Below are 14,004 nucleotides of genomic sequence, written 5' to 3' on the forward strand. Positions count from 1 at the left end.
GGATTTTGAGTGCTTTTTCCATGTCTATGGCTTACTGCTCCAGCTCCTCTGGTTTTGTTTGTTTGCCAATCCTGAGGATTGGAATCAGGGCCTGAACACTGTCCCTGGTTTCTTTTTGCTCAAGGTTAACAGTCTACCACTTGAGCCACAGCACTACTTCTGGCTTTTTCTGTTTATGTGGTGCAGAGGAATTGAACCCAGAGCTTCATGCATGCTAGGCAAGCACTCTACAGCTAAGCCATATTCCCAGCCCAGCTCCTCTATTTTATCTCTAACTCCTGATATTTTATTTTTCATCTCACTTACTCTGTTACCTACCATTGTAGTTTGCACTGTGGCAATTGAACCATTTATGGTTCCTGTATCGGTTTTCAAAGTATTAATTTCATCTTTTAACAAGGTATATGCTGTGTCTATTTTTATCGGCATTTCTTTTTTGAACTCATGAATTCCTTTGAGATTTCTTCTTTATGCTCTTGAAATTGCTTTGGAACTCCCCTTTTAATTTTTTGGCCGGTTCTGTCCTCCTATCTTTAACTGTTCTTTGTTGGGCTCTCCATTTCTGCGCTCTCACTGGATGGCTGCTGGCTTGTTGGATTGCTACAAGGCTTTTCCCTCGGCCGTTCCTGACTCACGCGTCTGGGTACTGGGCTGTGTCCCACGCTCTGCCTGGCTTGGACGGCCCGTGGCAGCCTTCGCTTTGCCCCCGGCTGGTTCACACGGGGTCTCTAGACCCAAGCTGGGTCAAGCTCCCGGGATGGGCGTGGCTTCAGAAGGGTTGGGTTCCCATGGGTGCCCTGGGTTTTTTGGGTCAGTTGTTTCTCGCTCCCCAGTGGCCGGTGCCTGGTCTGCCACTGGGTCCACCTCGTCTTAACGTGCACGTGTGTGCTCCGCCCCCTGCCAGCGCACTTGCACCATTTGCCTGTCCGCTGTTGGAGCACTTACTTACACAGTTCACGCTTCGAGATGAGGCAGCTGGTCCAGCAGCTCCCTCCAGGCCCCAACCCGGGTGTGCCGTCCTTGGCAGGCACCTTGCCAGCTCGTGCTTCCTGCCAGGGGCTGGCGTGCAGGCACACCCACGTCCTGGGTCTCCCCTGGCTGCTGCCCCACGCGGTTCCCGGCACAGAGCCCTCCACCAGCTGCTCACCCGTGCTGAGCTCCCAATAGCCAGCACGATGGGAAAGGCAGGGTGCCAAGGCCTGTCAAATACCCGCCCCTGTGGCCTTGCACCGGAAGCCAGCCGGCGGCTGGGTTAGGGTTAGGGGCACTGGGAAGGGTTCCGGCCTCTTTGTCTCCTTAAAGTGTGGGGGGAGAGGGTGGCGTCCAGGCCAAGCCTCCTGGGTCACTGCCAGCGCTGGTCTCCCGTGGGGCAGCAGGGGTCCTGGAAGGGGTTGTGGGCTGCCCGGCAGTGGGAGCTCTCGGGGTCTGGATGTCAGGACTCCTCGCCTCTGGTCTCCATCTCTGCCTGTCCCCAGTTTTCTGCGTCTGGGTTCTGCAGGCCGCTGCGCCAGGGGTCGGGGAGGCCCTTGCTATTTTCCCTCTTTGCGTGCGCGCAACTTGTGAGCTTTTTTTTTTTTTTCTTTCTTCTTTTCTGGTTCCTGTGATTCTTCTGTTCGTTCTATTTCTCGTTGTTGTCGATCTCTTCGGGGAACTGTGTGTTGGGACCCCCAACTGGAGGGAGCTAGGGTGCTTCCCTATTGCTTCCACACCATCTTCGGATGGACAGATTCCTAGGTGGTCTCTTCCCATCACATGCTGATCCTTCCTCCTGGTCTCTTTGCAGGAAATCCTCACCCGATCCCGAAGAGGTGCTAGATCCTTCAGAGGTAAGAAGACAGGGTGGATGGAAGCAGAAGGCAGGTTCAGTCTGAGGTGCTTTATACTGTCAGGAGATTCATCTTCTACCCATTGCCTACTTACTTTTTCAGGGGCATTCTGCCTACATACAGCCAACCAATTAAACTCCCCAGATGGGATTGAAGAGAAACAATCAAGTTGTCTGGGAATCATAAGTCTGTGGGAACCCACCAGCCCAGTGGTCCAATGTTCTTGTTATATGCATGAGAAAGTGTTATATGCACAGCCATAGCTGTGCAGGTCCTGTGGAGTCTTCCTTGTTCCATGATTGCTTAACTAGCTCTGTTCTAGTACTTCCTGTCAGTAAAACGAAGGTAACTAAGTGGGGCTATCTCATAGGCACAGGGGTGAATTTTCTTTCCACTACTCTATGTTTAGAGTTCTCTCTAGGAAGCAGAGGAACATTTTTATGAGGATTCCAAAAAGAATGAAAATTAATAACAGCTGCTTTTTCTTGATTTGGATTTGAAGAACTCAGTTGAAATCATAAGTTACCAAGCTGGGGCCCCATCTTTTCTCCCTTATGTCTTGGTTCCTTTAAGTTTGGAAGACAACCCCCTCCCTCTTTGGGGGAGGCTGTCAATTGGCAGGCTTGAACTCAGGGTCTGGGCACTAGCTCTGAGCTCTTTTGCTCAAGGCTAGCACTCTACCACTTTGAGCCACAGTGTTACTTCTGGTTTTCTGGTGGCTAACTAGAGATAAGAGTCTCACAGACTCACAGACTGCCCAGGCTGGCTTCGAACCATGATCCCCCAATCTCAGTCTCCTGGATTATAGGTATGAGCCACTACACCTGGCTCTATCCTCTCCTTTTTTGGAGGGGAGTGATGCTAGGGGTTGAACCCAGGACCTCAAACCAATGAGGTACACATATGCCTGCCCTCTAGAAATCTTTCCAACATCCCTTTAATAAGTGAAAGTTTTCTTACACTAAGCCTCCCCTTAATGACTTTGTTGTTGGATGGCATGTTGTTTTACAGCAGTATCCTGGAGTCAGCAGACCCTCAAAACAATTAACAGTTCTATTTATTTAATTTGTTGATACTGGGGGCAGAACCCAGGAATGGTATGTGCTAAGCAACTACTCTGTTACTGAACCACATCTCCAGTCCCATATGTTACTTCTTTAGTTAATCAAAAGTAAAGTTGCCAGGTGCTGGTGGCTCACATATATAATCCTAGTTACTTGGGAAATTGAAATTGGGAGGATTACAGTTCAAAGCCGGCCAGGGGCGGGAGGGGGGGGGGAGGAAGTCTGGGAGACCACATATCTCAAGGGAAGATGTTGGGTGTGGTGATGCTCATCTGTTATCCCAGGTTTGATATGAAGTGAAAAAAGGGAAGATTGTTGCTGAGTGCCAGTGGCTCACACCTGTAATCCTAGCTACTCAGGAGGCTGAGATCTGAGGATTGAGGTTCAACGCCAGCCTGAACAGGAGACTCTTATCTCCAATTAACCATCATAAAACCAGAAGTGGTGCTGTGGTTCGAAGTAGTAGAGTGCTAGCCTCGAGCACAAAAGCTCAGGAATAGTGCTCAGGCCCTGAGTTCAAGCCCCAGGACTGTCAACAAAACAAAACAAAAACCAGGAGGACTGTTGCCCAGGCCTAGAGACAGACAGGAATATCCAAAAAAGTAACCTAGAAGTGTGGCCCAGCAGTATTGCCTAGAAATCATGAAGTCCTGTGTTCAAACCCAATATTGCCCCTGCCCCCCCAAATAAGGAAAATGTTTCTAAGTTAACATTTCTCTTTAAATACAGAAAAAGGAAGAGAACATCAGCGGAATACTTTGCCTATTTCCCTCATATCAAATTAATAGGGTCTGGGAATATGGCCTAGTAGCAAGAGTGCTTGCCTCATAGACATGAAGCCCTGGGTTCGATTCCCCAGCACCACATATATAGAAAATGGCCAGAAGTGGTGCTGTGGCTTAAGTGGCAGAGTGCTAGCCTTGAGCAAAAAGAAGCTAGGGACAGGGGGCTGGGAATATGGCCTAGTGGCAAGAGTGCCTGCCTCATATACATGAGGCCCTGGGTTCGATTCCCCAGCACCACATATACAGAAAATGGCCAGAAGTGGCGCTGTGGCTTAAGTGGCAGAGTGCTAGCCTTGAGCAAAAAAGAAGCCAGGGACAGTGCTCAGGCCCTGAGCCCAAGGCCCAGGACTGGCCAAAAAAAAAAAAAAGAAGCTAGGGACAGTGCTCAGGCCCTGAGTCCAAGGCATAGGACTGGCAAAAAAAAAAAAAATTAATAAAGGTCGTATACTTCTACATAGGCTAAACTATATTAACATTTTCTTTGGGGCAAAAATATGCATTCTTTCTGCATAGTGGTGCTTATTCAGATCTAAAACCTTGGGAAGTAGCTAACTCAGATGTATTTTCAATGAATTAAAATGAGCACTATTTAATGTTATTACATACATATTAATAAATACTTTTAAAATGATGCACACCAGAGGAAAACCAATAAGAGGAGTCATTGATGATATAACTTTAGGCATTTTGACTGTGTCTGCAGGGCCTAGCACATCCTGAGGTTGTCAAAATCCAAACCATGGATGTGCGGATTCCTTATCTAGGAAGGGTGCTGATGCCCCCATACTTTCAATCATGTCTAGATTCCCTATGATACCTAACATACATGCAAATCATCATTATATTGTATTACTCAGGAAATAATGACAAGGAAGAAGTCAACATTTTCATCAGTGCAGATACATTACTAACTACCTTGTCCCTATAGAAGGCCCACTGTATATTGAAAGTGTAACACTACTGAAGTGAGAGACTATTTTCAGTAGGTCCAGGGGTGTGAGCCTTTATTAATATTTTTGTTATATTCTGAAGAGATCAGCTTAGGGTGTCCTGTGTTACAGGGACCTGCAAAGATGAGAAAACACAGAGGATTTACCAGCAGCGTGAATCATGGCTGCGTCCCGTGCTCAGGGGCAACCGGGTGGAATACTGCTGGTGCAACAGTGGCAGATCACAGTGCCACTCAGTGCCCGTCAGAGGCAAGTATCCAGGCCAGACAGGGTGGTGCACACCTGTAATCTCAGTATTTGGGAGAGGGGGACAGGAGTATCCTGAACTTAAGGCCAACCTGGGCTATATTAGTGAGATAGTGAGCCTTTGTCACCCCCCACCCCCCGAAAGTGTATTGACTTTCCAAATGCCATCACTCTACCATGTAAGCTTCTGGCTTTTTGCTGGTTACTTGGAGATAAGAGTTTTACAAAGCTGTCTCCCTGGGCTGGCTTTGAACAGCAATCCTCAGACCTCAGCCTCTAGAGTAGCTAAGATTGCAGGCATGAGCCACCAGTGCCCAGCTTGTATTGACTCAGTGCTTCCTGCCTGAGTCTCAGCTCTGGCCTGATCCCATCTCCAGTGTGTGTGCACCTTCAGCAGAAGGCACACACGGCGCCCTTTGAGCAAAGGTGAAGGAAGGTGACTGTGGTCCTGGGCAAGTGCTGTAGGCCTCTGTTTCCTCAAATGTAAAATGGGGTGACACTTTGTGGCTAGCTGGGACATCCCTTTTGTGCATTGCAAAATAGTTGTTTAACATCATAATTCACATTGTTCTTGGAACTGCTTCCAAAATAGCTAGAGGTTTCCTCACTTGCACTTGACAGGTTGCAGCCAGCCGAGGTGTTTCAATGGGGGCACGTGCTGGCAGGCTCTGTACTTCTCAGACTTTGTGTGCCAGTGCCCTGAAGGCTTTATGGGGAAGAGCTGTGAAATAGGTGAGTGCAAAGGGGGGGTGTGTAAGATGGGCTGTGATTGGACCCAGAAAGAAACGGAAGTGTATGGTGGAGGGAGCAGGGAAGAGGGACTGGAAAGAGCTTAGGGAGCCCCAGCATTGGGGCCAGTGGGTGGAACCTGTCTTGGCACTGCCTGCTGGACAGCTCTGGCCACCTCGCTCACTGGCACCAGCAGCTTCAGCAGCCAGTCTGACCCACTGGGCTGAGAGAATGCAGAGCAAAAGGGTCTTGAAAGTGAGTTGTCACACGTCTTGCTGTTAATCAGATGCCAGAGCCACATGCTACAAGGGCCAGGGCATCAACTACAGGGGCACATGGAGTACGGCGGAAAGTGGGACCGAGTGCATCAACTGGAACAGCAGTGCGCTGGCTCTGAAGCCCTACAGCGGGCGGAGGCCGGGAGCCATCAAACTGGGCCTTGGGAATCACAACTACTGCAGGTGAGAGGTGATTTTCCTCCAGTGTACAGCTGCGACACAGACAGGGTCAGATCCGTACAAACAGCCAAGGCCACACAAGATAGGAGCTAGGTGGCAGATGGGCGGATCGATGGATGGGTGGCTTAATTGGACAAATAGGAGATAGATAGATAGATAGATAGATAGATAGATAGATAGATAGATGATAGGTAGTTGGGTAGCTAGATGGATAGACAGACAAACAGGTGAGAAGACAGAGGCTGATTTTGGGGGAGCACTGGTGAGGCTGAAATTCTAGGGCAGGCCAGAAAGCTGAACACTTGGGCAGGAGTTAATATTGCAGTCTTGGAGCCAAATTTCTTGTGCTTTGTTTTTTTTGTTTTGTCAGTCATGGGGCTTGAATTCAGGGCCGGGTGCTGTTCCTGAGCTCTTTTTGCTCAAGACTAGCACCTTACCACTTTATGCCACAGTGCCACTTCCAGTTTTCTGGTAGTTAGTGGAGATAAGAGTCTCACAGACTTTCCTGCCCAGACTGCCTTTGAACCAGGATCTTCAGATCTCAGCCTCCTGAGTAGCTAGGATTACAGGCATGAGCCACCAGCACTGGCTATCTTGGGCTTTGCATGTAAGGCCTAATTAATTGGTTGCATGAAGTTCAGATTCATGATCTAGGATAATATACTTAAAGTCCACTGATTGTCAATGCCAACCACAGCTATAACATTCCTGCATAGAAGCCCCTGGATTAATGTTTGATGACCTACCTGGTGACTGTAGCCTAGTCATGTTGATTCAAAAACTGGCATTGTCCACTGCTTGTTAACTCGGCATCCATGTACATTTCCTTCAATTATACTTAACTTCTAAATATAGAGAATAAGTGAGTCATATTTCTGCATAACATGGTGCAACCATCCAGTGTTCAATCCACAAGGCACTAGCTTAGCCCCAGAGAGTAAACAGTCTTGGGTCTAAAGTAGGAGGCTTCTTTTTAACCTTCCCTGGTCTTCCCTGGCTGATTTTTCAGAAATCCCGACCGAGACTCGAAACCCTGGTGTTATGTCTTTAAGGCGGGGAAGTATATTGCAGAGTTCTGCAGCACACCACTCTGTTCCGGGGGTAAGTGAGAGCCAGAGCCGGCCCACCGGCCCCTGGAGTGGTCCTACGGGAGAAGCACCTGGGGTAACAAGCCAAGAGTCTTTCTTCATTTGAGGAGAGGAGGAGCAGGCCGGGAGTGAGTGGTCACTCCCTTAGAAAAAGCAGAGGGAAGAACTGAGGAGACTTAGGTCCTCCCAGGCCTGGTCAGCCTCCTCATCTACCAGGCTGAGAATGGGACTGAATCAGTGCTTTCTAGTTCTTGAGAATGAATGAGGATTTTCCCTTGTGGATTAATGGTGCCTCTTTCTTCCTTCATCCCTCAAAACTTGTAATGTGAAATAACTTCCTATGTTGGAAAAAATGTTACAAAAGAGCAATCAGTGATTGCTTCACAAGTAATTATATTATTGATCATAATAGCATGAAATGTTTTAAGTTCTAAACACACACACACACACACACACACACACACACACACACACACACACACACTCCTCTGCAGGTCTCCAGGCAATGCTGATGTACCTGTGAGGACAGATACAATCATTCTAATGCGTTCTCCGCATCTCTAGACCTAGTCTAATTGAAGAGTAACAGATCTTATCTTCCAGATCCCTCCTAACTATGCCATTTTGGCAGAGGTGAACTTTGTCAGTCTCGTGGGGAGAAAAGAAGGGGAGGCAGATGGCATACCACAGGAAACCCCAAACTGCTTTCAAAGCAGCTTCAAATCCATCACCCCCGTGTCACAGGGCATCTATTCTCATGCAATCTGATGGGATCCGGAGCTGTTCCCAGAGCTGTCAGGGGGCCGCAGCTGGTGGAAGCTGGCACAGGAGATGAACTCTATTAGTCAGCCTTGCATCACATCTGAGATCACATCTGAGATCTGCATCACAACTGCTCCAGAGGAAGGATTTATTTGGGCTCACAGTCTTAGGAGTTTCAATCCAGGATCACTTGGCCCCATTGCTTTGGGCCTGTGGTGGCACGTCATAGTGAGAGTGTGTGGCAGGGAACTGACTGGCCACCTCATGACCAGGAAGTGAGAGACAGAGGGATGAGACCAGAATGTCCCTGACCCCTCAGAGCCACACCTCTCTGATCCATGACCTCTGACTTAAAAGTTTCCACCTCTTAATGCTTCCACCACCCCCAGTAGTGCCCAGACAACAATCAAGCCTCTGACACCTGGGATCTGGGGGACATTCCTGACCTAAAAATATAACAAAATCCACCTGCTGTCTCCATGAATGAAGAAAGGGAAAAAAGGGGGCCGTACAAACAACCACTCCTCTTCATGTTCAACTACCTCCACTTCCCTCGCCAGCATATCTAGTTCCTGTACTTTGCCCACCCTGCCACACAATTGGCATTGCTTCAACTTCATACTTCCTTTGTTCCAGGAATGAGTGAGGACTGTTACGATGGAAAAGGGTTGGCCTACCGTGGCACCCACAGCCGCACCACATCCGGGGCCTCTTGCCTCCCATGGAATTCCATGATCTTGATAGGCAAGAGTTATACAGCATGGAAGAGCAACTCACAGGCCCTGGATCTGGGCAAACATAACTACTGCCGGTAAGTCGCCCAGGGTCGGAGGGAGTCAGGGCTTGGCAGAGAGGAGAGCTGGGTATGGGAGGGGAGAAGACTGAATGCTACATGATTGGTCTCACATGTGGGAGGGAACCATGCGTGTTACCTAGTCCAAGCTATTCACTTGCCACAATAACACCTACTTTTGAAAAGCAAAGTATACCTGTTTTAGAACCAAAATCTCAAGTTTGAGATATGTGTCCTACAACGACTTCATCTTTATCTGTTGTGTTCACATACAACATTCTATGAGGATGCATACAGAACGTTCTTTACAGAGCAGCTCCAGTTCCTCTCAGCATTCCTGGGAGATTACTCAATTACTGATGGAATTACTGATAGAAAAACAGATATAAAGGGAAGTCTACTTCCCCATGCTAGAGTCAAGCTGAGTTTGAGACCTCCATCCCTCCTTCCCTTTCTTCCTCTCTCCCTCCCTCCCAGCTCAATAGCACTCCTTTCACTTCCTCTATGGCTTCTAATGTGATTGTCAATGTGACAGAAAACCTGACTTCCATGTATGTAGGAATCCGGATGGAGATGTGAAGCCCTGGTGTCACGTGCTGAAGGACCGGAAGCTGACGTGGGAATACTGCGACCTGCCCCAGTGCTGTGAGTGCTGGCTCTGCTTCAGGCTGTAGCTGCCAGGTGTCCATGGAGGCCACGCCTTGTTGGGGCGGGGCTTCCATTCCTGACAGAAGCAACAGGGCTAGTTGGCACTCTTGGTCAGCCCCTGATGGGGGGAGAGCCAAAAAGAAATACAAAGCCGGGTGCCAGTGTCTCACGCCTGTTATCCTAGCTACATAAGAGGCTGAGATCTGTGGACTGAGGTTCGAAACTAGCCCCGGCAGTAAAGTCCATGAGACTCTTACCTCCAATTAACCACAATAAGCTGGAAGTGGAGCTGAGGCTCAAGTGGTAGAGTGCTAGGGTTGAGTACAAAAACTCAGGGACAGCACCCAGGCCCAGAGTTTGAGCCCCACAACCAGTGCACACGCATGCTCACACGCATGTGCGCACACACACACCATTGAAGCAATTTCTGTTATATTTAGTAGAAGCTAAACGGCCCTGTCTTGGTGCCAGTGTAATGATGGCAGTGGTGAATAGGAGGAGGAAGCAGAGGAGGAGGAGGAAGAAGAGGTGATAATGAAGTCTCTCATACATGGTTCCTTGGACAGTGCCTTTGCCACATTTTCCTAGTAATACAGTCTATCCTGGTAAGGGGAGGCAACCTATCTCCATTCACTGGCTAGGAAACACTCAGAAATCATGTTCCTGCCAGGCTCTGGGCTCTGAGGGGTAAAGCTGGGCCTCTGGCTCTAAGGCTTGTACTTCTATAAACTCTTCCACATTTCCCCTGGAGCCCATTTAACACAGAGTGACTGGGTTAAAGATACAGGGTGGAGCCGAGCACTAGTGGCTCACCCTGTCATCCTAGCTACTCAGGAGGCTGAGATCTGAGGATCACGGTTCAAAGCCAGCCTGGGCAGGAAAGTCTGTGAGACTCTTATCTCCAATTAACCACCAGAAAACCTGACGTGGCACAGTGGCTCAAGTGGTAGAACACTAGCCTTGAGCTGAAGAGCTCAAGAACAGCACCCAGGCCCAGAGTTCAAGCCCCACACCTGATTTAAATTAAAAAAAAAAAAAAGGCAAGATACAGGATAGGAAACTAAGGGCAAATTCAAGTTGGCATGTGTTCTCAGAAAGTCCAAGTTTAATTTGGAAATTACTTGAGCATAGATGATCACTTAGTTCCTATGAACTCACAGACAAGCCAGAACATTCCTCAAGGAATGGAATCTGACTGGAAAGTAAGACATAAACTACCAGTTGACTCCCAACCACAGTCATGTGCAATGGGCCAGTTTAGGCTGGGATGCTAAGGAAAGCTTTGTAAGTGGGATATCACCTGGCCCTAGAGGACAGATGAGGCTGAGTAGTTGGAAGAGAAACTGAAAGGCATTTCTCAGAAGCAAGCTTACAGTATTTCCTTCCTTCCTTCCTTCCTTCCTTCCTTCCTTCCTTTCTTCCTTCCTTCCTTCCTTCCTTCCTTCCTTCCTTCCTTCCTTCCTCCTCTCTTACCTTCCTACCTTCCTTCCTTTTTTTTCTTTCTGTGCCAGCACTGGGGCTTGAACTCAGAGCCCAGGTACTGCCCTTACTTTTTGTTCAAAGCTGGTGCTCTACCACTTGAGCTACAGCTCCACTTCCTGCTTTTGGGTGGTTATAGAGATAAAAGTATCAGACTTTCCTAACTAAACTGTATTTGAACCACAATCCTCAGATTATACCTCCTGAGTAGCTAGGATTACAGGTGTGAGCCAGTGACCAGCTTTATTTCATTATTTCTTAGACCAGGAAATGGGAGCAGGAAAATTAGAAGGGATGAAGCACAGCAGAAAAATCTTTAGTTTGTGAATCAAATAGACCTGGCTTCTAATCCAGTTGCCATAGTGACCTTGAGCAAAATTTCTCCATCTCTGCAATTTGGTGTTGGGAGGGATAAAGATAATGCATGCACAACATCTGACAAGTCATTCAGTGTTCTCATGCAAGCTGTGGTTTGGAGGCCTTTGGAGGCTGTTCTGCCGAGGACAATGGCCTGTGGGAACTTGGGTTTGCAGGAGAAACAAACTCTCCGCTCCTCTCCTTTGCAGCCACCTGTGGCCTGAGACAGTACAAGCAGCCTCAGTTCCGCATTGCAGGAGGGCTCTTCACCGACATCTCCTCGCACCCGTGGCAGGCTGCTCTCTTTGTCAAGAACAGGAGGTCCCCGGGAGAGCGGTTCCTGTGTGGAGGTGTGCTGATCAACTCCTGCTGGGTCCTGTCTGCTGCCCACTGCTTTCTGGAGAGGTAGAGAGGCTTGAAGCCACATGAATTCCCCCGCCCCTGGGAGGACTCGAACCCAGGACCATTAGAGTAACTCAGCCAAAAAGCACTGAGCAGCTATTCCTCTGCCTTAGGTTTCCTTATCAGGACCTTACAGTGATCTTGGGCAGAACATATCGGCTGGTGCCTGGAGAAGAGGAGCAAAGATTTGAAGTAGAAAAATACATCGTCCACAAAAAGTTTGATGATGACACTTACGACAATGACATTGGTAAGAAGCCATTGTGTGCACCACTGTCCGCACGCACAGCCCTCCTTCCAAGCCGGGCGCCTCCGCTTCCTCCCCCACAGCGCTCTCTTCCCTCTCCCTCCAGCGCTGCTGCAGCTCAAGCCCAGCGCCGGGCAGTGCGCCCAGGAGAGCAGCTCCGTGCGCCCCATCTGCCTCCCAGAGCCCAACCTTCAGCTGCCCGACTGGACCGAGTGCGAGCTGTCCGGCTACGGCAAGCACGAGGAGTGTAAGTGCCCGCACGCTGGGGCCCGCACGCTGGGGCCCGCTGGGGCCCGCTGGGGAAGCGGCTGCCGAGCAGCGGGAGGGAACGGCGCCTTGCGCGGCGCCGCGCCGGGCAGCGGGGGAGCGGGCGCGGCCTACCTCGCCTCCGCGGAGCCCCGCTTCCAGGACAGCGCCGGGAGCCGGGGACTATCCGAGCTGTGGGCTGTGCGGCGCGCCCCCTCCCCGCCCCCCCGCGCCCCCCTCCTCCCCGCAGGCTGGGGCTTTTGAAGTTGAATCCAAACCTCAGTCCTGCATGTGCTTTAGCTGTGCGCCCTGGAGGCCCACTTCCTTTCTGTCATGTTAACACATGTCCGAGTAAACCAACTTAGGAAGAAAGCTTGGTTTTTGTCATCCAGTTTCAGCCCCTGGTCAGTTAGCATATTGTTTCCGGCTGTCCCAGAGAAAGGGCCTCACTTCGTGGTGACCCCAAAACGGAGATAGGAAAAGGAAGAGCTAGGATCCTAGGCACAACTACAAAGACCTCCCTTCTCACAGGGTTCCACCCACAAAGCTCTGCCACCTCCCCAAACACCACTGGCTGAGTCACATCTTCAACATAGTTCTTAGGAAACACTCAACACCCAAATTCTACCACAAGCTATGGATTTTTAAAAAATTATATGTATATATGTATACACACCACACACACACACACACACACACACACACACACACACATCTTTTTTTTTCTTTTTTCTTTTCTGAAGGGCTATCACAGTGCTGCCCAGGCTAGCCTCAAACTTGATTTTCCTTGCTCAGCCTCCTGAGTAGCTGAGACTAATGTGAGCCGCTGTACTGTACCTGGCTTGGACGTGGATGTTTTTATTTTAAACTATTATAAGCCTCAGATTACTCCCTGCAAAATGTAAGCTGGAACTAGATCCCTAATTAGATTGTAAAACGTAAATGGGCTATTTCACTGAACTGGTGAATGGAGTGATTTTGCGCAGGAAACACTTGGCAGCGAGCAAGTGAGAGCCAGGGCTGGGAATATGGCCTAGTGGCAAGAGTGCTTGCCTCGTATACATGAAGCCCAGGGTTCGATTCCCCAGCACCACATATATAGAAAACGGCCAGAAGTGGCACTGTGGCTCAAGTGGCAGAGTGCTAGCCTTGAGCAAAAAGAAGCCAGGGACAGTGCTCAGGCCCTGAGTCCAAGGCCCAGGACTGGCAAAAAATAATAATAGTAATAATAATAGACACTTGCTGCATAGGACTAAGAGCTGCCTGGCACGCTGTCCATCAGCCGCCATTGAGAAACCCCGGAGTGAACCTTAGAAAACTGCTCTTTTTTTTTTTTACATAAAAACAAAGTATTGGTAAGTGTCACAGAATTCAACTGAATAGATGCAAACACTTTATGAATGTTAGCTGTTTTGAGAATATTTGCCTTCTCTTTCCAAAACATTGACAAATAGCTTTCCCTAAAATAACAAGACACGTTCTTCTCTTTCAGCTTCTCCTTTCTACTCCGAGCGGCTGAAGGAGGCTCATGTCAGACTGTACCCACCCAGCCGCTGCACATCACAACATTTGTTCAATAGAACTGTCACCGTCAACATGTTGTGTGCAGGTGACACTCGGAGTGGGGGAAGCCAGGCAATGCTGCACGACGCCTGCCAGGTAAAGACAGACGCCTCCACTCCGCGTCCTCCTGGAGGTAGGAATGTTCCTTGGCCAACAGGTTCTGAACCAAGGAAAAACATTAGAGCCAGAATGGAGTAGTTTCATCTTGACTGAGGCCCTGGGGACCCTAAATGCAGCCTCAGAAAAGAAAGCAATTGGAGAAAGATCAAAGTTACCTTAACTTAAGAAATTTAAGCAGCAGGAAATCTCCCTAATGTCTGTATAGGAAACTCTACTTGCTACAGGATTTCCTGTGAGCCCA

General features: G+C 49.1%; 1 protein-coding gene across 1 annotated transcript in view; it reads left to right on the plus strand.

Moving 5' to 3' along the window:
- Positions 1 to 14,004, plus strand: part of Plat (plasminogen activator, tissue type) — a 33,971-nt gene that overhangs the window by 17,098 nt on the left and 2,869 nt on the right. The window contains exons 3-13 of the mRNA XM_048330438.1: positions 1,784 to 1,826; positions 4,737 to 4,874; positions 5,493 to 5,603; positions 5,887 to 6,061; positions 7,068 to 7,159; positions 8,545 to 8,719; positions 9,261 to 9,346; positions 11,395 to 11,590; positions 11,701 to 11,837; positions 11,941 to 12,081; positions 13,573 to 13,739. Of these exons, the coding sequence (XP_048186395.1) occupies positions 1,784 to 1,826; positions 4,737 to 4,874; positions 5,493 to 5,603; positions 5,887 to 6,061; positions 7,068 to 7,159; positions 8,545 to 8,719; positions 9,261 to 9,346; positions 11,395 to 11,590; positions 11,701 to 11,837; positions 11,941 to 12,081; positions 13,573 to 13,739 (1,461 nt within the window). The remainder of the gene's footprint in view (positions 1 to 1,783; positions 1,827 to 4,736; positions 4,875 to 5,492; positions 5,604 to 5,886; positions 6,062 to 7,067; positions 7,160 to 8,544; positions 8,720 to 9,260; positions 9,347 to 11,394; positions 11,591 to 11,700; positions 11,838 to 11,940; positions 12,082 to 13,572; positions 13,740 to 14,004) is intronic.

This window comes from Perognathus longimembris, chromosome 21, assembly GCF_023159225.1.
Source record: "Perognathus longimembris pacificus isolate PPM17 chromosome 21, ASM2315922v1, whole genome shotgun sequence".
In the NCBI taxonomy this organism is placed as follows: domain Eukaryota; kingdom Metazoa; phylum Chordata; class Mammalia; order Rodentia; family Heteromyidae; genus Perognathus; species Perognathus longimembris.